The following is a 26,385-nucleotide window of genomic DNA, read 5'->3' as shown; positions in this document are numbered from 1 at the left end:
GAAATAAAATACAACACTGTATAATCAAACAATTTTTGTCTATACAGTTAAAATAGCTAAATCTATCGATCGCTATAATTTCCTACAATTTTCAGGGGAAAATGTAAACCAAACATATTATAATAATCAATTTAAAAATATATATTATTAATTGTATATATTAGGTTTTACTGAACATGATCATGTAGTGAATTAAAGAAAGTCTTACCATTTCATCAGAGTTATTATACTGGATAAATGTTCGCCAGCGACTCCTATCTTTGTACTCGATCTTATAGTTTTTGACAAAATATTCAAAGCCTGTGATAGTCAAGCCTGTGGTCTGAATACCTATGAAACAAAAACATGACTCTGAATTATTTCATCGTCTAGTCACACAACATGTAATCCTCAAATGATCCTGAGGAACTTGATGCAAGCGCTCGACCAGCTGAGGAATGTGACAGCATGTAGGCTAAAGACTTCACTTCAGAGAGCATCATGGTGGAAAACCTGCGGCTGGCCTCCTTCGCTTACTAAACACATTCCTGAGGGAAACACTCAAGTGGCATGTTCCCAGCAGACACAGAAAGACCCCAAGGCCTGTTATTACTCTCCAACATTAACTACATCTCAGGCGAGAGGACACCACTGAGATGACAGGAGCAATATAAAGTGTGAAGCTGTGAGACTGAAGTGTGATGACTTGAAAGTTGCAAAGGAAGTTACTCATCATCAAAGAGAATGCCAGGAAAGGTAAAGAATCAAGCACTATTTAGTCACTGGTGTTCATTCTTGTGGTTGAAGATGAATATATTGAAAACTAAACAAGCAATTAAGATAAATGATAAAATACATAAATGTGGTTCTGACAGGATGAGCAAAGCATAACCCATAATTCTCCCATCTCCTACGTGAAAAATGACCACTGGGATGGCTTTTGGACGCCCGACACTAGTGAGAAGTGTAATTTATTGTCATTTCAAAGACGAGAGAGTGAAGCAATGTTCTATTGTTTGTTTTTGGAGAATTATGAGTTATGAGTTACGACTGGAACATTGTGGGATATTTCAGTACTACCACTCCAGCATTACCAAAACATTACAGATTTTATAGTGCTCAATATCACAGCAAGATGAATCAACTGACAATTATTATACATACAGCATATCCAACTACACATATACTCACATAAAGCGATATACAGTTTGGTGTTGGTAAGATTTCTTAATGTTTTTGAAATACGTAAATACATTTCTTAAGCTCGACAAGGCATTTATTTGACATGTATAATTTGAATATAGTTTTTAAACTTTATGTTTTCCATGATCTTTCAGTAAACATTCTAATATGCCAGTTTGCTGCTAAAGAAACATTTCTTACTGTCAATATTCTTTTGTGGAAAGCGTAATACATTCGAAATTCGAGAGAGTTCAAACAGCTATTTTAAATGTAATTATTTTGTAATACAGTAAATGTCTCTATGGTCACTTTTGACAAATTTGATGTGTTCTTAGTACTGAATGAAAGTATACATTTCTTCCTTTCCAAAAACAAAAATCTTACTGACCCAAAGTGTTTCAACAGCGCTGTACATTACAGTGATTTTACAGTGTTGAAGTGTGATCCTAATATATAACACCAACAATAGTTTCTTGTGGCTCACTACTTTCATTTATCCTACCCTCTACAGCAATACATTAAAAAAAACAAAAAAAAAACATGAATTTTTCATGCCTGTTGACAAAAGCTTTCTCAGAAAAAAATGCAGAGTGGTGACCCCACAGATAAAGAGATGCTTTTTCTCTAGATTTATTTAGCCTAACAAATTTCCGCCATCAACACAACGATAACAGAGCTTCCTCTTTGTTTCCCTCAGGGTCATCGTGTCCAAAAGCACAGATTCCCTCTGACAGGAGACAAAGTGAGCATTCTCTTACTTCTTGAGCTGTATGAAATTAACTGGGTTTTGCTGTCTACACACAGTTGTGCTCAAAATAAACGTGTCCGGCGTGTTCCTAAATTTAAATGTGCTTTTGTAAGAGGGTTTGTATTTGTGATGAATGGACAAAGAGAGGGCTTTTCTGTGCTTTTATGTAATACCAGGAACTGTTCAAAAGATGCAGATACCAGTTAGCAGTCGGGGAGGGGTGAGTGTGTAATGCTCGGCACTCAGAGCTGATCACGAGAAAGACCTTTTTGTGAGGATAATTACACTTTCTGGAACCAACTGTGGGTCTCTCCCACATGTTTGCGTGTTTGTTCTGAAATGATAGGATTACATTTCTTCCTGAAGTTCAGAAAAGCTATTAAATGATGCATTGGGAAAGCCAAATCTTGAGGTGTTAAAGAGGAAACTGGACAGTCAGGTGACCCAGAGTCGAACAATCATGTCAGTGAAACCAGGTTATGAAGGTTACAAGTATTACCTGTGATCCTCCTCTTTTCTCCGAGGTCAATCTGGAGCCATTTGGGATGGTTATTTTTAAAGTCATCAGCAACAGCTGGCTGGGTGCTATAAGGAAACCAGTGGACTTCAGACCCGTCAGAAGAGATATTGTGTGATGACAGGTTTGTATTAGTGCTCACAGGTTGAAGAACAGTCTGTCTGCTGCAATCTGTAAAAGAGAGAACATTGAAAGATTTACATAAGTTTTAAAGTTTGGGGTCTCTATATTTTTTCATACTTTTATTGATCAAAAGTGACAATATAGACTTGAAAACTGTTAAAATTAAATTTAAATAAATGCTGTTCTTTTGAACTTTTCGTGCATCAAAGAATCCAGAAAAATGATTCACACTTTCGATGATTTCTATGAAATGATTCACACTGCACAACTGTTTTCAACACTGATAAAAAAAGCAGCAAAACAGCATTTTAATATACAAAACCATTATTTTAAATTTGAATATTAATTCACAATATCAGTGTATTTTTTATAAAATAAACACAGGCTTGTTGAGCATAACATGCTTCTGTGTGTCAGCTATTGTGCCACATGTGCAACTATGGTGACATATTAATGAATTCCAACTTGCATTAAAAAAAAAAGAACATCAAAAGAGAGTAATGTCAGTTCGACTCGTGTCTACTCTAGTGCTCGCTTTTAACATAATGAAACACACATGTTGAGCAAAAACTCAGTGACGTTTACATTGACTCAACAGGAAGCCCTGAGCTCTTAAAATACCCACCATGTGTACAGTTAAATGGAGACGTATGTGCTATGAACACACCAATATTACAATAAAAGAGGGGGGAAAGACACCCACATCCTTTAAAGGGAGAAAAACAGGGCCAATACATCCTGTTGCTTAGTCCCGATTTGGCTAACACTATCACATTCCACACATTTAGCATATGCTAGCAGAGGAAACTCAGGAAGAAGACAAGGAGAATCTCAGCAGGTGGTCAGAAAGGATCCCTGATTGAAGTACAGTGGGGTCTGAACGTCTGCAAACTCCAGAGATGATGCTTATGTTTTTAATGTATTTTACTTTCCTTAATAACCTTATTAATACCAAGAAATCATCAGTAATTTTTACATCATAATGTTTCTTTGTTTCAACTTTTTCCAAATTCTAAAACAGTTCATTTTCAGCATTAAACAGGAGTTTTAACATGGACCCTGTATTTCAATGTAGATGTGTTTGAGAATTTAGTTAGACTTAAAAACGCCACAGAATTGCATCTCGATACCTTCAAGGTCTCGTCTCACAGGCTACAGTTTGTGAGTGATATCATCTAGCTAGGGGGTTGATGAGGGTAGGATGCTCACTTAATGGTAGCAGTCATTGCCGGGTGCACGGCTGTGCTTTAAACTAATTGGATTAATGGCAATCCATTGACATGGATCGATTGATGTCCACACATCTATCAACTCCTGTCATCAGAAACTCGTGCAATATATCAACAATGCACACTGAATACAAATCCACTTCTGACCAGAGGAGATTAGGGTCACAACGATCAGGAAAGGTACTTCCACAAATCTATAACGACAACTGACTAAAGCTTGAGCGTATCACTAAAGCAAATAGGGAACAGTCAATGTGTATCCTGGTTGACAACAGGAAATATTCTCTTAAAAATAAAAGGTTCTTTTTTTGCACCAATGGCTGCATGAAGAACCTCTAACATCAATGGAACCTTTCCATTTCACAAAAAATTGGTTCTTTAGATTTTAAAATGTTCTTCACACTAAGAAAACAATGGTTATTTTAGGACCTTTAAGAAAAGGTTCATTAGGGAGCCAAAAATAATAAATCTGTGGCAATGCTGTGAAAACCTTTTGGAACCTTTATTTTTAAGAGTGTAAGTATGGAAGTGGACATTGTACTTGTACACCCAATGCAAATTAGGACGCAGGCGCCTTTGAACTGACTAGATTTTAGAATTTTGAAAAAATGCTGAACCCCCACAAGAATTTTGAATCTGAATGGAATGACTTGCATTCAACAGTCACACAACAGAAAATTTTAATTAGTCCAAAGTTAGAGTAAATAGCTTCAACGAACAAGGTAGGCTATTTGCAATTAGTGTAAATAGACACTACATTATTTATATATCTTTATAAGTTAGTTAAATTAGCCATATTGTTTTGCATAACATTTTAATCTATCAGTTTATTATATTGAATAAATAAATACAAAAATTGTATGCCATTCTCAATTTAGCAGCCTGCACAACCATGGAAGGTAAACATTTGGAGCAAGTGTTGGCACATGCACACATTTGGCAAACGCTGTGAGAGTTTGATTCATCCTCTTCTGCAGAGCTGCATGAAGCACGTCGGCACAGGTAAATGGCAACAGATCTGTGCCAGGCTCAAACAGCCAGAGAAAAACAAACTCGGGTGATAAGATATTCCCACGCCTTTCAATTCACCCTAATAAAGAGCCAACAGTGCTTCCCATATCCGAATCGGTTAAAAAAAACCTGTTGGGCCAGCACAATGCGTTTAAACCACTTCCTTTTTTGCAGAGGTGCAGATATACCAGTCAAACAACACTGTAACACACAGCGGCAGCAGGAATAACAGCAGGCGGCGAAAACTAATCACGTCGACACGGTTCAAGAAATAATAGGATTAATCCTACACCAACATGTGTGCTCAATTTACATCACCATTGAACCATAAAACAAAAGTGCTTACCATTTATCACAAACGTGAAGAGGGTTTCAGACAACGAGCCACTGAAAAACAAGCAAAAACAGATATCAGTGAGCACTGAGCATTTTAGACACAAAAGATCATTATTACAGTGATTAATTAAGGCCCTGTCATGTGAAAGTAACGCCTACAGGGGCTAAAAGGGAGATTCCCATTGTCAACCCCACAAATTCAGACAACCTCCCTCACTGCATCCCGCATCTCCCCATCTGACAGGAGAACTGGGGTACAGCTGGGCCGGGGAAAAGAGCAGTGTGCTGTAATTAGAGAGGAACAGGCCGGGAAATTGCATCTCTGTCATGCATTACTTAAAAACCTGTCATTATCACAGGCTTCCTGGATGGGATTACTTTTTCATTACTTTTATGGCAGTCGAGCAAACCGTTTCAGAGTTCAGGGTACAAAGTGGTTTACGACAGCGTGAATGAAACCGAAATAGGATACGACGAGTGGTGGGCCAACAACAACAAAATAACAGATAAATGTTTGAAGACTGGGAATATAAGCAATAAACTGCTGGTGACAGATATATCATCTAATAAAATCCACGGGAAAATTAATCAAGTGCTGATCAGAGTCTCCAGACTGAAAAAAAAAACGTTTAAGTGCGTGCAGTAAAACATGTGGAAAGCCTGAGGTCAAAACCCAAGCAATGTAAATACAGGAACTGATATTGATTGTAGTTATTCATTTAGGTTAAAGCGGACCCCTGAGGACCGCTACGCCATCAACATAATCTCCTTAGAGTGGAGATGATGGGTTTAGTTTGACTGATCAATAGGTTTGTGAAATAAATGGCTAATCCACAAGTGCAACTTCATGATTTGCATTAACATTTGAAGTGCTTGCTAAGACAAGCAACACTATTGCTATTTCTCTCTTCCTCATAATTTGGTTCATTTAAAGAATAAATTAAATGCATAAAAATAAATAATAATTAGTAAATGGGTAAATAAATAAGACAAAATTAAATAACTCACATCCAGGACAGACACCCTAGCGATCACAGAAATGCACTTCCAAACAAACAGAACTATATAGCAATGATCTAGCAGGCAGAAACAACAATGCAATAAAATGCATTCGTTATAACACCTAATAACTGCATAACAATGCACTTATAATCCAGAACACACTAGGCAGCACATGGCAAAGCACCAAAATCCATTTAGAACATCCAGCAACTTTCTAAACTAGAACCTCTTAACTAGTGATGTTGGTGGCTTGGTGGAGAAATGTAGTCTCACAACACACATGTGAACAACAACAGGTTGCTAACAAACTGTGAAAACGGAGCTCAGCAAAAGTGGCAGTGGATGACAAATAAATCCACACACTAGACTTTTACACTGACCGGCTAGTCAGAGAACTGAGAACTGGCTGAGAGCTGAACCATGTCAATGAAAGAAGGGTAACTGCACGGCAATGCCCTAGTGAACACCCAAAAAAGCATATTGCATCCCATTAAAAAACAACCAGTAGACCCCAGTAATACTAGTATAGCAACTCCCTAGCAACAGATAAGCAACACACTAAAATCTATTCAGAATGCCCAGTAACCAATTCCAAAGACTGCTGTGATTATAATTTCTAGCTCCTTTTAATAGAACAAAATAAACTATGCACTGTGGCCTAGTTCATGCTCTTGTCACATTAAGGGAGGTGGCTAGGTCGAGTCAGACTTGCATCATCATTTTCTGATCCCCCTTCCTTCCTCTTTTCCTTATCATTTCCGGTTTACTCCATCTACTATTCCTATCATTAACTGGTCAAAAAAAGAAAAAATGATCTTAATCAGTATTTGTACCAGGTATTTAATTTATTAAAGTATATCTGGCTTTAGAGAGCTGCCTATTGTCCTCCTAATAAATCACTCCTCAGTGGACACGTCAAGCACTCCTCAGAGACTATAACAAGAGTCAATCCCGATTTCTTTCTCAACCTGCCCCCCAATTCCATGAAGACAGCTCGCAACAGAAACCACAGACAGAGTGTCCCTCACATTAGGTAGTAACTGAACCATTCATCAAGCAAAAGAAGGCAGGAATCACCACTTAATAATAACTGCTATAGTCCTAGAGAACCTACCAAGGTCACATCCAGCCACAGCCGTTAGATGAAGTGCCAGAATAAGACATGTTGCGACTTGTCAGGGGAACTTGTAAGACAGACTATTTCAATTTTTTTTAACTCTAACCTAACTGTTTTTTCTGCCAAACTTACAGTAAACACAAGCTGACAGAAATCCACTTGAGATGGAAGTTACATACTTAAAACATCAACATTTTATTTTTTTTATGTACTGGGAAAGCCCACATGCTGATGTCTGACTCACCCAAGAATATAAAAGCATTCTGGAGCATAGATAAAATCTGAGGCTTCAAGATTCTGTCACAGAGAAAGACCACAGAAACCACTGCAGTAACTCACTCTTTTGACTGGATGCCGTTGGCTCTGACCGCAGGGTAACGACTGAGCCCTCGGTGCTCCTCCACTGTGACTGGTCCTCCAAACTGATCCATGATGACCCCAGCATGCACCGCTGCTTTACACAAAACTGATGTCTGAAATAGAAAGTACAGACAGCACTCAGACACAACAATGAAGGGACAGACAGAGAAAGGACAGAGATTGGCCTATAAGACATAACAAGTGTTTCTTTACTTATACACATCAATTTTTTTTTAAATCAAACTTTCCTTTAAAACAAATCTAAATTTTGTAAGACCAATATGGCAATTCAATTAAGTTGACAAAAAACAATATTAGAACAATACAGATAAAACCAGTTTTCTTCATATTATAGTAATTAACAGAGAAATGGCTGATATAAAAAAAAATGGATATTAATATGTTGTCTAAGAAAAAAAATGTCTGATTTCACATAGAACTAACGGTTTTCTCCTAATCAGTTAATACACAGCCTATTATGATCAAGCTGTAAATAACAATTTGAAAAGAAAGAAGCTCCATATAAATATTTTTTAAAGTGCGTGAATAAATCCAACCACCCCTGTAGATTTATGTTTAATTTTCCATAATCCGTGACCGACAGGAGCATCTTGGTGGCAGTGAACATTAACAAGACTCAAACTGACAAAGACAGGTTTTTTTTCGATCAGGTAAGTTACAAGTGATTTTAAAACATTTCAGCCGGTATATATATATATATATATATATATATATATATATATATATATATATATATATATATATATATATATATTGTAGATACATTATTTACACGATAGAAGATGAATTTGGTTTTGAGTCAAGCGCTTCATTGTAGTACTACGGTGATTATCTCTTCAGCGCACAGCCTAGCATGTCAAACTACAATGCAGAATATTAAGAACTATAACTGGACTGTCATATACATACCATTATAACGAGAACACCATTATAATAAAACAATGTGATTTTTTTAGTGAGTTTAGCTGCCGTGTTTCTGACTGTTGTTGCATAAAGAACGCGTCCACAAAATGAGTTTACTCAGAGCCGCGCAGATATGTTCATGTGCATTCGGGCCCTTTTTGCAGCATATAAATCCTAATATTAATGTAATGTTGCATACATAACGAAGCGTATTCTATATGAAATTATAAGTTAAATCCCATTGGTTAAAAACTTGCTATCAAATGCGTCACTCTTCAGCTCAAAACATAAATGCAGAACATTAGACTATAGGCTACTGTTATAATGAGAGCACTATTGTAAAAAATAAAAAAGGCAATTGTTAGGATTTCTCTGATGTTTAGTGTTAACTATCTTTTAATCAAAACATAAAACATGATTTACCCCATTTGTATCTCCAAGGTAATGCAAGTAATACTAAATAATGGCTGTCCAATGTCTGATACGACTCCCAAAAATATGATTCGACTATCAGTCGAATACTGGCTGGATACGAAAATTCAGATTCGACTATGAAAATCCTTAGTCGGGGACACCCCTACTGTACATTATTAAAAAGAAAATCTATATTCATACACACATGCATGCATATATAAAAATCCTATTTATATACATCATAAATACGTACATTGCAGGTCAAAAGTTGTATACAGTTGTTTTACAGTTGTTGAAGACTATTGTTAAATTTTATTACAATTGAAAAACACCTATTTTAATACATTTTAAAATGTAATGTTTCTGTTATTAATTATATATTATTATTTTTTCTTCTCTATGATCAGCATCCCTAAAAAAAAACGGATTAAAAAAACCAAACATTTTTGCCAATCATTTCACGTCTCCGCTACCATAAAACACCCATATGCGTACTTCTAGCACAGGCATTCAATTCAGTATGCTCTGGTATTTCATACTTACTAAAACATAAATTACATAAAGCATGCATGTTTTTAGTAACAACATCGATTAATTTAAATTTCTGACTGAGGAGAGCTTTATAATTTCATTCTGAGGCAACAATTACAGTAATTGTGGCAGCCAGTGGAAATGCTTAGCATTCCCTAGCTACCACTGCTAATGCTAGTCACAGAAAATGCCATAGCATGAATAACCTTTTTAAGGCCATTTTACTTAACAGGCCACTGAGGCAAGGTAACAGTCATAATGGGATCTGAACACTGTGATCTGAAATCACATTATGATCATTTGAATTGTGTTGAGTAACACTGAGCTCTGACCCTGAGAGCACGTGCATGACCTCTAAATGTGACCCTGGACCACAAAACAGGTCTTAAGTGTCAAATTTTTAGGGCTCAAGCCCGAAGGGGCGAAGAGCCCTATTGTTCTTCTAAGGATTATTCTTAATATTTTTTTTATTTTTTATTTAACCTTCCGGGGGTTTTTAGGGGCCTTAACATGCTCAAAAACTCTTGAAAATTGGCACACACATTGGAATCTGCGGCCATCAGGACGCCGCAGAGGCTGGGACCCGGGCGTGGCACAGGGACTCTATAGCGCCCCCTGGAACACCTTCAGAAACCTTGAACCATAGCTCACACAGACTTGCATGTATTTATATGAAACTCGGTACACTTATAGATCTCATTGAGCCGAACAACTTTCACACTTTATGTCATAGGCTCCGCCCAACAGGAAGTCAGCTATTCAGAGCTGTTTAAAAAAAGCATGCTCTGGAATTTGAAATACTCCTCTGAGGTTTTCAACCCGTTCGCCACGAAACTCGGTGAACATGATCTCAAGACATTGGGGACGAAAAATTGCGAGGGGATTTTTGATATCTTGAACGGTTTGCCCGTAGCGAGGCGTGGAAATTATGGCGAGAAATGAGAAACAGGAAATGTCTAATAACATCCACATACATTTCCTGAATTTGATCAAACTTCATTGGTTTGTTCGTTGTATGATACCGATCGTATATATGTGACTATTAAGAGTCAACGTTATAGCGCCACCAACTGGCAGCAGGAAGTGAGTCATTTTCAAAATGTTTTGAATTCAGCATCTTATTTTTACTCGATTTACTTAAAACTTCATCAGAATAATGACAAAACACGGGCGATGTAAATCTGTTGTGGGGATATTGATATCTGATATGGCGTTGCCATGGCAACGTGTCAAACTTGAATGTTCTGTTATGATGAGTTTGAGGCAGACACCAACCTCAGATTTACATGAAACTAAAAACACATATCAGTATTAGTGATAGCTAGACAATGGGAAAAGCTTTTAAAAGGGCGTGAAGGAGGCATGCTATAGCGCCACCTTTTGTCAAAAGTGGGGGGTTTAGTTTTAGCTACAGACACCAAACTTGGTACATAAATTGTTCTTATCAAGACGGACAACTTTCTAATTCACAGTCATCAGCTACGACCAACAGGAAGTCGGCTATTTTTATTTGAATATTTAAATTGAGCTCTGATTTAATGCATTCTCCTCAGAGGAAATGTTCACTATACTCACCAAACTTTGTCTACATGTTGAAAAAACATTGAGGAACTTAAATTGCGAACGGATTTTGGTTAGCTTGAACCGTTTTGTCGTGGTGATTTTTTGAAATGACAGTAAAAAGGGAATCATTAATTGTCTTGTATTTTTAAATTGCAGCTTCCAAACACTTTAAAAAAAAATCATACAGAGATCAAATCATTCTGAGGACATATGCATAGTTTCATGACCTTACAACACTGTATGATTAAAAGAAAATTAAAAAAAAAACTGTCAGACATCTCAACTCACTCTGTCCCTCTGTTTGAGCAATGTATGTGTGCTGACTGAGTGCATGTGTGTGTGTGAGTGTGTGTGTGAGTGGGGGATGGGCATGAGCTGAGTGGCAGACACAATGAGAGAGAGAGAGAGAGACTTAATCATCTCTTTAATCACCAGAAAAATTTTTTATTTTAAATTGTTATTTTTTGTTGCTGTTGCTAACATTGCTGTTTTCATTACAGCTTAAGAAATCTCTTAGGCCTTATCCTTTTCTGACAGTTTCAGGAATTAAAAACAAAATTCTAAAAATACTTATTTGTGCTGCAAATAATAATTTCAACTCATTTGATACTGACCTATTCCATCCTGTGACATGACATTTATCTTAATTTACATAATCTCATGGATGTAACAGTAAAACTGTTCAGTTCACAGATGAAGACTAAGCTTCTTTCACAAATGCTTATAAGTCATTAAAGGATTTAATAACACTGTAAAATAATGTCTAATTTGTTAACATTAGTAAATGCATTGGTAACACTTTATAATAACTGCACTCATTAGTAAATAGTCAGTTTATGCTTTATAAAGCCTTGTCCCAATATTAATAGTCAGTAGTAAGCAGTTTATAAATACAGCTATAAATAGCTTGTTCTTGGTTTATAAGCACATTTATTAAAAAGGAGAGTAATCTTTTCAGTTATCTTCCTATGAAAAATAAAAAAAATAAAAATAAACAAACAACAACACAGATTGATACAGAACTCAGAAATTTTATTGTGGATTTATGATAAAATCAGCATGTAAAAATGAATTCATACTCCTCCGAGAAGACATAAGTAGTTCACACCAAACTTTTTCAACATGATGCTAATATACTGAAGATGTTAAATTGCGAATGGGTTTAGGATACCTTAAATGGTGTGGCCATAGCGATTTATTAAAGTAACATAAAAAAATACAATAGTTATTTTACGATATCTTTAAAATTTTTCATTTCATCTCTTCATAATTTTTTATATATGTAGAAGTCATCATTTGAAGGAAGCAAAGTAAGTTTCATAGCTTTAACATTTTCAAGAGCCAGCATAAAATTAAAACTATCATAACTTATAAATCAAGCTTGCAATTCTTAGTACCAATAATGGCCACCAGATGGAGCTATAGGATTACTTTTAAATAATTATTGTAGAAACGAGTATGATTTAAATCATTTATAGAAATCTTTCAAAGAAAAATAATATGAATTTTATGTATTTACTGATAAAATGACCCTCACTTAATTAGAATAACAAGCTGAAGTATTGTGAACTGTATATTAAGAAATAATTCTTTATAGGCTTTATGGACAGATAAGTTTTGAGTGACTCTTGAAGGTTCAGCCCCACATCCTCTTTTACCACTGTTTAAAGAATTTATCTTACAGAACAGGTGCGAATGAATTTTGGATAGCTTGAATGGTTTTGTCGTGGTGATTTATTGAAATAACAGTAAAAAAGTAACCAGTAAATGTCTTTTTATTTTTTTAAAGTGCAGCTTCTAAACACTTCAAAAAAATGTACACATAGAAGACAAGTCATTCTGAGGAAATATGCATAGTTTCATGACTATACAACACTATATGGATGATAGAAAATTAAAAAACTATCAAACATCTGATGTAACTCTGTCCCTCTGTCACTGTGGGTAATGTGTGTGTGTGTGTGTGTAAGTGAATTAGGTGTGAAACTATCAGGGAGCATTTAGTCTCCAGCGCCAACATTTTACAGAACTGCCACTTTCCTGGAGTCTCCAGAATTACTCTGTGTCAGGTTCTGAGAGATCTAAGATTCCAAAAAATGATTTAATTAGAATACCATGAAGTATTGTGAAATACTATATATTAAGACTTTATATATAGGCTTTATGAACAGATTAGAGTGACTCGTGAAGGACCAGCACCACCTTCTCTTGTCCAATGGTTTGAGGAATATATCTTCCAGAATCCGGGATTAAGATTTAGGAGCTCTTTTTTATTCCACCCCTTTTCCTGAAAGTCTGTCTTGCAGAATTGACTAAAAATTAATCTTCACATTAATTCCTAATTATTTTGCAATTCTTTTTGTCAGTTCTTCTTGACCTGTTTTTTTCTTCTTCTTTTCTGACCTCATGACCCAGTCAGCATTTTTTGTACAATGGCCAAGTCTTAACTTATCAATTTCTGTATTGCATTTGTGTTTGATATTTCTCACAGGCTTTACAGAGTTAAAACTCTTTTTTTAGCGCATTTCATCTGTAAAAGAAAACATGCCCAATAATTCTGCACACATGAATATAAGGAGTTTTTCTCTTCCAGCTTTCCTGGACTATTGTATAGCACTCATAAATGATTAAATAAAAAATAATGGTAGTTATTAAGATTGATATGGTTTGGAATTGGTAAAATGTGCTTGGAAAAAAATCACAATAAAACAATGTTTTAATGTTTAAGTTTGGAATGTTAACTGACATGAATGAATGCTATATAAATATTGTTCGTGTTAACATAATGTTTAGAAATGAAATATTATTGTAAAGTGTCACTAAAGTTATATATATTGTTCTGTGAATGTGATTTTAAAGTCTTGATGATTCGGATTAACCCTTTAACTGCCATATCCTTTAAAACCTCACTGCCAGAGGGATATTGTGAATGCATGTGCCCGCTGGGCACAGTTTACCTGATGCCACCGGGGTGGCGATGGCATTGGTGGCTTGAGCCCGCCATCGCTGCTTGCAGCTATATTTTAAATTGAGATTTATACATCATCTGAAAGCTGAATAAAATAAGCTTTCCATTGATGCATGTTAGGATCAGACATTATTTATCGGAGATACAAATATTTAAAAAAAATCTGGAATCTGAGGGTGAAAACAATAAATAAATAAATAAATATCTTGAAGTTTAATTCAGAATCCAGATTAATTATTAGCAATCTTCATGGAACATGATCTTTACTTAATATTCTAATGATTTTCAGCATTAAAGAAAATTTGATCATTTTGACCCATACAATGCTTATTTGGCTATTGCTAAAAATATACCCAGCGACTTAAGACTTAAAGGGGGGGTGAAATGCTCATTTTCACTCAATATCCTGTTAATCTTGAGTACCTATAGAGTAGTACTGCATCCTTCATAACTCCAAAAAGTCTTTAGTTTTATTATATTCATAAGAGAAAGATAGTCTGTACCGATTTTTCCCGGAAAAACACGAACGCCTAGAGGCGTGACGTGTGGGCGGAGCTAAAGAATCACGAGCGCCAGTAGGATTTTGTGTTGAGCGCGTCTGGAAGCTGTGACACAGATCCAGAGGCTGAAATTTAACAAGAGCAGCATCAGCAAAGGCTTCTCTATGTGGTATGTACTGAAACTGTATATATTTGCTTAGCGGTTTTGGAAAATGACTAAGTTCCACTTTGTCATCTATTTTTTTTTTTTTTTAAGCTGTACATGTGGAAAGTGCAGTTTGATAACAACATCGCATGTTGTTTACTTGATGTGCTTACGCGCTGATAGCTAAGTAAACAACACAGAGATATTTGAAGCAGTTTTACTCGTGCAGTTTGATGACAACATCGCATGTTGTTTACTTGATGTGCTTACACGCCGATAGCTAAGTTAATAACACAGAGATATTTGAAGCAGTTTTACTCACCGCCTGCGGTTCCAACACACGATCGTGACCCTTTTTCGTTGGGATTGCATTATCCTTAAGAAATAAACGATGTGCAAATCCAGCGTCAACCTGGGCTTTGTTTGTAAAACAAGCATCTTCGAAATGCAGGGGAACAAACACAAACACTTGCACAACTCCGTTGATGCTCTGTAAAAATAAACTCCATCCACTGGTCCCTTAATGCTGTTTCTCTTTTGGTAATCTGTGCAGGGTTGTCTTGCCCTGGCAACCAAAAACACACTCCTTTTGTGACATTTCGCGACGCTCTCGCTGTGATGAGTGATTGTCTGTGCACAGCCTCTCTCTGCTCTGCTATACGGGAGCGCGTGCTCTTCCGGCAAACGCGCCCTTAGCACCCATATAAGGAAATTCCGCTCCATCTAACGTCACACAGACCCATACTCGAAAAAAACTTTCCGAAACTTGTGACAAACCGGAAGGAGTATTTTTGGAATAGAAATACTCCTTCAAACGTACAACTTAATTTTTGAAACTTTGTCCATGTTTAGCATGGGAATCCAACTCTTTAACAGTGTAAAAAACTCAGTATGCATGAAATAGCATTTCACCCCCCCTTTAAGGTTTTGTGGTCCATGGTCACAAATCTGGATGTTTCTTAATATCCATCTGCAATATGTAATTTTTTGCTTGCTCATCTGCAACATGCCAAAAACTTTCTTCCTTTTTTCATATTAAATATTAACCACACAAGTTTTTGCTACTTTTGAATACTTAAAAGTAAATTTTACTTTGAATCTTAAAGCTGAAGATTAAATTAATTTTAAAAATGTAAATAAATAAATGAACTTTCCAGAAGCAAGCTCACTTAAAAAGTTTGAGCAAAATGACTATGGCAGAAAGACTGAATAAAAGTATGTATGGTCTTTGGGGTGGTCTGGTGTTTTACATTGAGCCCTTTAGCCACTTGCAAATCATTACCGTGATGAGGTAACAGAAGATGTATTGTGTGTTATCAGCAGAAACAGCTGCTTTGCATTCAGACAGAGATGCTTCATTAACCTGAACATGTCACCTCCAGTCAGGGCCATAAATACAGCCCTATCTAACAACTGCAGTCATTACCTTTGTTTTATGATGCATAAAAGTTGTGCTGGCCCATGCAAAACACTACTGCAATGCTACAGTGTTCTGGGTGCTTTTAGTGTGGTGCTATGTAGTTGCTATAATGTACTGGATTTTTACTAAATTCCATAAAAAAAAAAAACTTTTAAAAAAGATTCCAACATGGCAGTTACATGAAAAGCCCTTAGCCTCTGCTAATTCGCTATCGTTAAAACTAATTAATGTATATATACAACCACACAAAACATGGTTAGTTTAATAAATGTAAATTATTTAACAATTACTCATAGCTACATACATACTGTTTAAAGAACAACTTTTAAAAAGAAAACGTACAGGTCATTTTCTCTTTTCACTTCTAGTTTTGAATAGACTACATATCCAGTCAGATGAACCAGGGCCTGAATTTTGTTTTGGAAAATGGCGGGGGGGTATTCCCCTTTTAGGTGGCTCTGATCCCCCACTTTAGGAATTCAGTTTAATTTATTTGCATAAAAGGGGGTGGTGTTATATGTCCAAACAGATTTCATTCCTTTGATTCATTCAGTCTCTCAAAGTGTTCTGATGAATCTAGAACTCAGAATAAGGTGGCAAGATAATAAATAAATGTGTGTGTGTTGGAGTGACTGCTGATCCACACCCTCACTGCAGTCACATTATCTGTCTGTAATCCCAGAGTCCACTGCTCCACCCCATCTACACAAAAGCCAATATGAAGTAATCAATCGCTCTAGCTCTTTCTAAAGCCCTCCACACTCGCGTATCAAAGCAGACAGCAGCAGGGTGGAAATGCACCCCCTTGTCTTCCATTGTGGGTTAAGACCCTGTTGTGCGAGTTTGAGCCTGGAGCCGTGTGTCTGTTGTCTCTCTTGAAAACCTGTGATCCGTGATGGGGGTTAGGACAACTTAAAGCAGAAAGCCTTCCTCCTACCATCACTTTAGTCCATGGAAATGTATCATTAGTAAAATACAATACAGAGAGATAGTCACGGTCTGACACACTGGATTTTCCAATAGCCAGAATGTGCATTTTCCTATTTCTTCCGGTGTTACATATTGTAGTCTATTTCTGTTATATTCACTTCCTAAATTTATATATACTCCCTATATATATATTTATTAGAGGTCGACCAATAGTGGGTTTTGCCAACACCGATATCTAGGTTGGACCACATTGGCTGATTAATTAACCAATAGTTCTTACATATTATAATTTAAAATAACTGTTTTCTACTAATATATTTATCAAATGTAATTTATTCCTATAATGTCATAATAACTGCATTCAGCATCAATACTCCAGTCTTCAGTGTAACATGACCCTTCAGAAATCATTCTATGTCCTGATTTGGCGATCAATAAATACTTCTTATCCTCTCAGTATCAAACAATTGCGCTGCATAACATTTTTGAGAACCAGTAATACATTTTGAAGATTCTTTGATTAATAGAAAGTTTAAAATAAAAGCATTTACTTGATTTTCTTTTCATACATTTTTTTTTTGTAACTTCTGATCAAATGATTGAGTCCTTGCTGAATAAGTTATAATCTTAAACTTAAAAAGTAAAAGTAGTAAACATGGTTTCATTACTACAAACTATTACTATAAATATAATGTTTTTTTTTTCAGATAATAACTTTATATTAGTGCTCTTAACTGTCACCCCGTCCCGTATACGGGATGCCGACATTTACTTCACTATATTACAATCAAATCTAATCTAATCTTGACAAACTATATATCGTTGGAAAGGTCTAAGACTCCCTTTGTTCAAAATTATTTAGGAAAAGTAAGATTAATTTATGACAAGAGTGCACCCTCAAAAATCTACATTATAACAGGAGTTCTGACCTTTGTTTAAAAAGACTTCTTCATTGCCTTTTTCTCTATCACATTTTAGAAATGATCAGAAATTATATATCAACTGAAAACTTAAAATCTCAAAATCCATCCTTTAAAACCCATTTTAAAATAAGACATTGCATTACCATGTAAATGGTACATCAATATCATGTTTCAAAATGTTTTCATTCATGAATTATAAAAATGTAAGTTTGAATCATGCACTATAAAGTCTATGTTCAAAAATGTGAGTGATAGTTAAGGGGTTTTAATCACATCCAAAATAATATATTACATAATATATTCCTGTAAACAGTGTATATTTTGTCATGTATATATAAATACACACTCATACAGTATACATTTTGAAAATATTTCCATGTATATATTTATATTCATACAATTAATATTATATAAAAATATTTAATATATAAACTTAACATTTTTCTTAAATTTATACATGCATGTGTGTGCATTTATATATACTATGCGCTCCATAAGTATTGGAACCGTAAAGACAAAATTGTTCTGTTTAACAATACATAATAAATATACACAGTACACACTAAAATAATTTAACAAAAACTTGACAGCACTACTTTATATTTATATTATTTGTCATTTTTTTCACATGATTTTGGTGTCCAAAACTCTGAAACCAAATGTAAAAACTTTATATTAATTTAAAATGTAAACTTTTTTTTAAAGTACAAAAGAAAAAAAAAGTCAGATTTTCTTACTTGATCCACAATATGCTCTTTTGAATTTTTATTCTCAAATCCTGCTGATAATAAAACAGCTTGAAGGAAAAAAACAACAACATTTAATTACAAAGCTGCAAAATAGAAGAATTTTCACTTATGGATTCATGGAAATAGACATTATTTTTGCTACAGTTTTCCTTCTCACTGATCAGTAAGGTTACTCTACTTTTGGTTTTTAAGAGATTAAGCTATGCTCATGCAAAAAACATCTGATTCAAATGAAAAGAACCTTTCAGTTGCCCTGAAAATAATCAATGCCATGATGCACATAAAGCTCAGCCAGCTTTGCTTTCACAAATAAGAAGAGATTTTACCACAATGCTAAGCCTTCAGAAAGGCCCTTAACTTCTTGAGTTATACCTCAAAGCCCAAGCACATGATTCTCTCCACATCAAACTATCCATTGCTGCTCGGCCAATCCCTCGCGTAACCCAAAGCTCCAACCCCGATTCGCTGGAAAACTATGCACAATTACATAAACTCCTTTCATTCAGAGTTCACTGCCCACTTAAGTGACCAGGGAGAACAATGGAAGCAGCACAAATGATCTGTCACTGCGTATCCTCAGGGCATCCACATACTCATACAAAAAGCCCTGTCACAACAAATGGCTGTCAGACAATGGGACGAGCCATTAGCGCATTCCACCCCCGACCGCTGGCCTGCTTAACATTCCCCGTCAAGGCCCTAGAGGCCTGAGCACCTGTGGGAAAATCTGCTTAGAGAAGCTGCTTTTCCTGGCCGAGCCGCTGCATCTGAAGCCTGTTCAGGAAGCCCCCCGCTGAGCATCGGCTTGGCTGCACGTCAGCCTTGTAAACAAACCCACAGCTTGCCTAACGTTCACCCACGAACGCGGAATAAGCCACGGCATGCCAGCCACACCTGAGGAAAACAACGAGATGCAACTCACATGTCTATAACCCAGGGAAATGTCCCCAGACACGTCTCCCGTCACCGCTGCACATCCGGCCGGACAGTACTTCCTATACGGGACGAGAACAAAGAGAAATATCTGCTTACAGCACATCAGTTAATTATAGCCGACGGCTCTGAAGAGATAAAGCTGAGTGAGAAACTAAAATTATAATCACTGATGGCATGAGATATAGTCTGGAAAACTGTGACTATTACCTAGAGTTACTTTTTTATAATGTAATGTATTGTGGCTTGGATATATTTCAACTGAACAGCTGTAAATAGGTCTGGGCAATATATATTTAATATTTTCAATACATGCACTATATTTATGTATATATTCATTTTTATTCAAGCTATTGTGATGATGCAATTGTACTTTTTTTTTCTAAAGAGTGTGTCAAATGGCTGGTTTTACATTCCATCCTGCCTCAAGAGTCATTCCATTTATAACTGAAAATTACACTTGGATTTTTCTTATTAATTGTATAAACTTTTTACTGTAGTGTATTTGTGCATTTAAGCAAGCAAATAAATAAGTACACACACACACACACACACAGATAGATAGATAGATAGATAGATAGATAAACACACACACACACACACATATACATATACACGCATAAACTGTACAATAATTAATAATAAGGTCTCTGAAAAATATTGAGTTTTTATTAACTAGTGGTGTATTAACTATATTAACTAGAGGCTTTTTGTATAATATTATTATATTAAAAAAAACAAATGGAATAATTACACACAATAAAAAAAATAAAAATAATCTGATCTATAATCATAAAAAGTATTATTATTATTATTAAAAAGAATAATAATAATAAAATCAGGCCAAAGACGAAGTGTCCCATTTTGGTGTCTGACGAAAATTAAATGTAAAAAAAATATATTTTATATACATAGAAAGCATATTAAATACAAGTAAAGTGTATACTTTAATTTTTAAAATAATGTATGCATACACTTATTTTTATAAGACTGAAAAAATGCTTTATTGGTCAGCTTTTTCCAGGTTTCTATATGCTGAAGACATATTCTCACCTGTACTTTCCTGCTGGGAAATGACTGCCTCTGTCCAAACATGTCAGCAGCTCTGTGGAGGAAAGCAGAGGAGGCCACACAATAAGGATAAAAATAAAGCAGATCAGAAGTGTCTCCCCAAAAGAACTCAAAAACAACAACAACAACAACTACAGGACATGAGCCTCACAAAGGATGACGGACCCACTTCCTGCACTTCCATGTATAGGATGGAAACATATACATACTTAGACATAAACCTCACTCACACTCACATGACAGGCACAAACAAAGACCACAGACTATCAAGAACTAAAAAAAGAAAAGACAATTCTCATTTTTGGATCATCTATCCTTTTAACATTGCTTTGCTTTGTTCAAACAAGTCATATAAAAACATCCCTAAAGGATCTGTAAGCATCCAGATGAGGGAACGGGGCAAGCCACAGCATGGGGCCACAGCTGGGAGTTAACACGAGGGTCAGCCAAGAGACAGGAAGATTATACACACATTTCATTTTAAACCAATGATACCTTTGTGGTTTTCAGTGGAGTATGAAAGCAGAAATCCTCTTCCAGAGATGTGCTGGCTGCTGCGAAAGCGGACGGTCACTTCACTGGAGTCTGTGTGGATCTGTGTAAGCTTGGGCATCGGACCACCACAGTACTCCCAGTAAACTAGATGAAATGCAAGTACATTTATTAAACTTCATGAAAATGTAACTCTAGATGAGGAATTAAATTTACATTGATGTATTAATAAAATGAATTCAAATTAACATTCAACAAAACTGGATTCAACATTAACACCTGCCAAGTGCACAGTGAAAGAAAAAAAGTATAATAATAATAAAATGATGTAGAAGTAATTTATTAAGCCAAAAAGGCAGAAATAGTGTGATTCTGGAAATTTATAACATGTCTGCTAATTGAAGGATAACACTGATGAGATTCTGATATTCTCTGATGATTATAAGCACACTTTAATCTATAAAACATTATGACTGAATGGACCAAAGGGTCAATGACAACAGTCAAACTCTGCACCAACACAAAGCTTTAGTCATCCAACGTCTCTCAACTGCTGTTGAAGAATCCCTCAGAGAGGAATTCCAGCCATCCAGCCGCAGGACGCTTTGATCGGTGGATGTGGCTGAAGCTGAGGCTCAACTCTTGACACCATAATAGTGTTTGCTCTATATGAATTTCTCATATCTACCAAGGTCTTCCAATGACCAGAAGGAAGAATAATGCTTAAAAGTAAAGCACTTTAACATTTTTGAAACTGGAATGTTGGATTTGATCAAACAAAATGAGGAAATTGAATGAACACAAGAACTGCCAATAATATATATTTTTCTTTTTTTGAATTAAAGGTACCAGAATTATATTCTGGTGAATTTGACACTTACATAATCGACAATGAAATTTTAGCTGCTGTGATATCCATAAACACACATTTTTTGGATTAAAATAATGCACAGACATGTTCAGCATATGTTTGACCATGTATCCACAAGTCAAGGCATTTCGAGGGAGCAATCATTTACAAATTTACCTAATCTTATTCAGCAAAATCTTTCATTAAAATATTTCACACCTTATATATTGTTATATATATAAAATATTGTTACCTTTTTATCTGAAATGCATTTACACTCAGAATACTACTTAATCTGTGCACTATTCCAATTTTTTAAATCACAATATAGTGCAAAAACAGCATGCTCAGTCAAAATAAACAAATATCAGAAAAAGGGATGGGTATTGTTAAGGTTTTAACGGTATTACTACTCTTACCGATACTGCTTAACGGTACGGTACTTTAACGGTATTCTTATCGGTACTTTTTGTTGTGTGTTTTGTTTTAAGAACAAGTTGAGAACAGAATTAACATTTCTTTATTTTTTTTAATGTAAAATTAACAAAACAATTATTTGTAGTGCAAGAAACAGCCATAATGCACAAAATGCACTTTGAAAGATGCTTTGACAGATTGCATGTGTTTCCGCCCTTACATGCAAAAATTGTTGCACTTATGACAACGAGCGTTGTCTGCATTAACTCTAGTGAAGTATAACCAAACTTTGAAATCACTCTTTGTATTAAGCGAGAGTTTTCATACTGTTATGCATGTACCGCCCTCGTTTTTGTTGTGTGTGTGTGTGACTGACAGACAGCCTCCGCGGCGCGCATGAGAGATCTCGCAGATCTCACAGACAAACGTCTTAATAATATTGCAAATTAGAAATGTTTGGTAAGATAAAATGTGCACGATAACTTTATCAAGCAAATCTCTTCGCCATCGTCACTCTTTATTATTAAGTGGGAGTTTTCGTACTGTTGTGTGTGTGCATGCGCCGCGCTTGTTGTGGTGTGTGTGTGTGACTGACAGACAGCCTCCGTGGCGCGCATGAGAGATCTCGCAGATCTCACAGACAAACGTTTTAATATGATTGCACATTAGAAATGTTTGGTGAGATAAAATGTGCAAGAGAACATTATTAAGCAAAAATACATAGTACATTAATTTTTTCCCCTCCAGTACCGAAAGCAGAACCGATAGCGTCAGATCTTACTGATACTATGGTCCTTCATAATTTAGCCCCGGGGCCAGTGTAATACCGGTTATAACAAGTGACAGTATCCTTTAGGAAACAGGAAGATTTGGCAACATTTCCCCATAAACGCTGAAACATTCTCTGACACACTGCTTTCTGTGGTTTCCTCCTGCTTTACAGTAAACTTATCAATGTGTGACTGGTGCAGACTCATGACAGTGTTCTGATTTATAGAGCTTTTACAGGTTTACTCACAGTAATGTGATGTAGGGGAGTTTAAACTGACTAAAGAGTGTATGATCAACTATATCATAATATGATTGCACAAGTACAACCAGTACATTTCAAATTTTAAATACAGCAGTGTTTCATATAGCACTTTATTTCAGCACCATACAACAACATTGGCTCAACAAACGGTTTCAGTTGGTGGAGCTTTATCTGTTTTTTACAACCAAAGGAGGTATAGGAAACCTGTTTGAAAACAATCATTACTTCTGGTGCCTCGCTTTACTTTTAAATTCAAATGCAGCCGTCAGAATGTCCTTTAGTCTATTAGTCAGCAAGAGATTGTTCTTCTTGTTGAGAAATGCACCAAGAAAACCACTCAGACAAAAACAACTTAATCCACCACACTTTCCATTAATCAAACAAGAAAGCCCTGATGACAAAAGATGAAGATCTCAGAACACAGCAAGCTGTTCCATCATTCACCACTGAAAACATCTGGTTTTCATATTGCTTGACTCAGACGGAGGATGTAGTAGCCACTAGGGAATCGCTAGATAATGGCTGAGAAAACAACATATTATGTAAGCACCATTATATAAAACAGCTCACCATTTTCTGCCCCATACGATCCTTTCAGAACCTTCAAATAGTCAGAATCACAGTCCTTCTTCTCCACGTTCAGGTCTCCAAACTTAAGGACAATAGTGTGGCCAATTGGTACGTGAAGCCGCCATTCACACCAGGAGTTGTTGGGGTAAGTTCCTGGGTAGTTCTTGGAGGACAAGACACCACTCTCTTGACCGAGGACATAATGACCACAGCCATCATCTGTAAAAGAAATATGACAATTTGTTGTAATATAACATGCTCCAACCAGACCCAGGAAGAACAAGACTATCAAGACACTATCAATATTTAGTACTTTAAGTATGGAAATGTACAGCTTATATTTTAAAATTAGAGATGATCATTGAAAATGATTACATGTCCAACAACATTACTAAAAAAAAAAAGAATTTAAGACAAAAAGATATCAGGAAATTAGTTTTATTAATGCAAGGATGTATTCAATCGATAAAAATAAGAAGCATAATAAGAAGAAATGTTTCTTGAGCATCAAATCAGCATATTAGAATGATTTCTGAAGGATCATGTGACACTGGAGACTTATGAAGCTAAAAATTCAGCTTTGCATCACAGGACTAAATTACATTTTAAAATAAACTAAAAAAAAATTAAGCATAAGCATAAAAAGCTTTTGAAAGGCATGTTCTTCTAAAAAAATGTTTACATTGAAATGTAAATGGACACACATTGAATAAGCTGCCAGAACGCTGCTAAAATCCACAAAATTCTGGCCAATAATCAGGCTCTGCCAATAGATCTTCACCCAATGAAGAAACAAAATTTAAGTTATTTACAAGTTGTCAGATTAAACATAATTAGGTAGGCCAATTTAACACACAAACTATTTTTGCAGTTCAGTTTGGTGTCACTAATGGCAAAGAAATCAATTGAATTTAAGCTTTTACCTTATTTCTTAGAAGACAATATTAATCCAAGCCAAACCAAACTCATTAAACTCTTTAAACTCTTTAATATATTCGAACAGCAATTCAATCTATTACATAACAGCAAGCAAGACTCTAAATGCACAATACTTGATACTCTTGCAACAAAAGATTAGATGAACCCAACAAGCCAAAACACGCCAAACTAACGTAAACCAAATAATATTATATCAGCCAGCAAAAAGTTTGATTAACTCAGTGTTTGGACATGCACATGCCCCTAAGATAAATCAAAACACCAGAAGAAGCCTCTACTTAGATCTAAGTATAACTTTTGAAATGAAAAGACAATACACCACCCTTATCAGAGAGGAAATTAGATGTTCCTCACATATGCCCACTCATCAGCGACAAAGGTGGTGTTAGAAACCGTCAGCTGCCGGACACAAGTCATATGGAGGAGAGCTCCCACGCTGTGTATATCAGCATTTGTGCGAGTATTGTCAAGACTGTCACTGTTCACTGATATGTTATGGCTCTGTTATACCACTGTCTCCCACAGTAAAGGCACTCGCACCTGTGATGGCACCACAAACTCCTTTTTTCTAGACAGCTGAACATCCTGCAGCCACGCAGGAACTTGGCGCTGATGTATGCGCATTACAGACTCTAAGACCCCAAAGTTTTGTGACATTGGCGGCATTCTTAAATGACATGAGGAATGAAATGGGACCGATGTTATAAATAGCTCTGGTGAGTTTCTAAGGGAACATTCACCCGCACTAACTAAAAAAGCTTTCTTTGACCTTAGCTAGTATTACATCAGTGCTAAATACTAGCGGACACACAGTGGCCTTTGTGGTGGCGTCTGAACTCCATCCAGATGTAGGGTTGGGTCGGTGCAAAAAAAATAAATAAATAAATAAATAAAACTAATGGAAGAAAACCTTAGGGCAGGTGGTGGAGGAATGACATCATATGTTAATCACAGCCATTCAAACGAACTTAAAGCTATGACTACTTAAGCCAAGACATTTTCAGTAAATAGAGCCAAAAAACTAAATTCCCCATTGACTGATTACAATAAGATACTTGATGCTTTTTTGTATCACAAGCTATCTGAAATTGTGTTTAAATATGAGACTACTAATTTAATATGCATTAATTTGCACACATTTCCAGAAACTTGAACACTGGATAAATCCTGGTTTAAAATTCTTGGTTCATTTTGATGACATATTAAGGTTTTTACAGAGGGGATTTTGAATCGCTCTCCATGAATCAAAATCTCCATTATCACTCCAGAAATTAGAAAACAGCCAGGAGAGAGAGAGAAAAAAAAATGTCAAACCAATTTTTAGGCAAATTGTATATGAACAAACCTTTCCGTAAAAACCTTCAGAATATAAAATTTGGTACAAATGCTGCGTTTCAGTTCATGTGGGG

At 35.8% G+C, this 26,385-nt stretch overlaps 1 protein-coding gene across 2 annotated transcripts in view; it reads right to left on the bottom strand.

The window, feature by feature from the left end:
- The window catches only part of dcbld1 (discoidin, CUB and LCCL domain containing 1), a 36,679-nt gene that overhangs the window by 7,459 nt on the left and 2,835 nt on the right, over positions 1–26,385 (bottom strand). Inside the window, exons 2-9 of one of the 2 annotated variants that reach the window (XM_052586953.1) lie at positions 24,038–24,256; positions 21,171–21,314; positions 20,658–20,709; positions 19,594–19,666; positions 7,584–7,717; positions 5,136–5,176; positions 2,409–2,597; positions 209–330 (exon numbers count right to left, since the gene is read on the bottom strand). In XM_052586953.1, coding sequence (XP_052442913.1) covers positions 209–330; positions 2,409–2,597; positions 5,136–5,176; positions 7,584–7,717; positions 19,594–19,666; positions 20,658–20,709; positions 21,171–21,314; positions 24,038–24,256 — 974 coding nt within the window. The remainder of the gene's footprint in view (positions 1–208; positions 331–2,408; positions 2,598–5,135; positions 5,177–7,583; positions 7,718–19,593; positions 19,667–20,657; positions 20,710–21,170; positions 21,315–24,037; positions 24,257–26,385) is intronic. The other variant, XM_052586954.1, reaches the window with a different exon arrangement.

The sequence above is a fragment of the Carassius gibelio genome, chromosome B20, assembly GCF_023724105.1.
Source record: "Carassius gibelio isolate Cgi1373 ecotype wild population from Czech Republic chromosome B20, carGib1.2-hapl.c, whole genome shotgun sequence".
Taxonomy (NCBI): Eukaryota; Metazoa; Chordata; class Actinopteri; order Cypriniformes; family Cyprinidae; genus Carassius; species Carassius gibelio.
The sequence above is the reverse complement of the archived record's forward strand: the minus strand, read 5'-3'. Positions and strand labels throughout refer to the sequence as shown.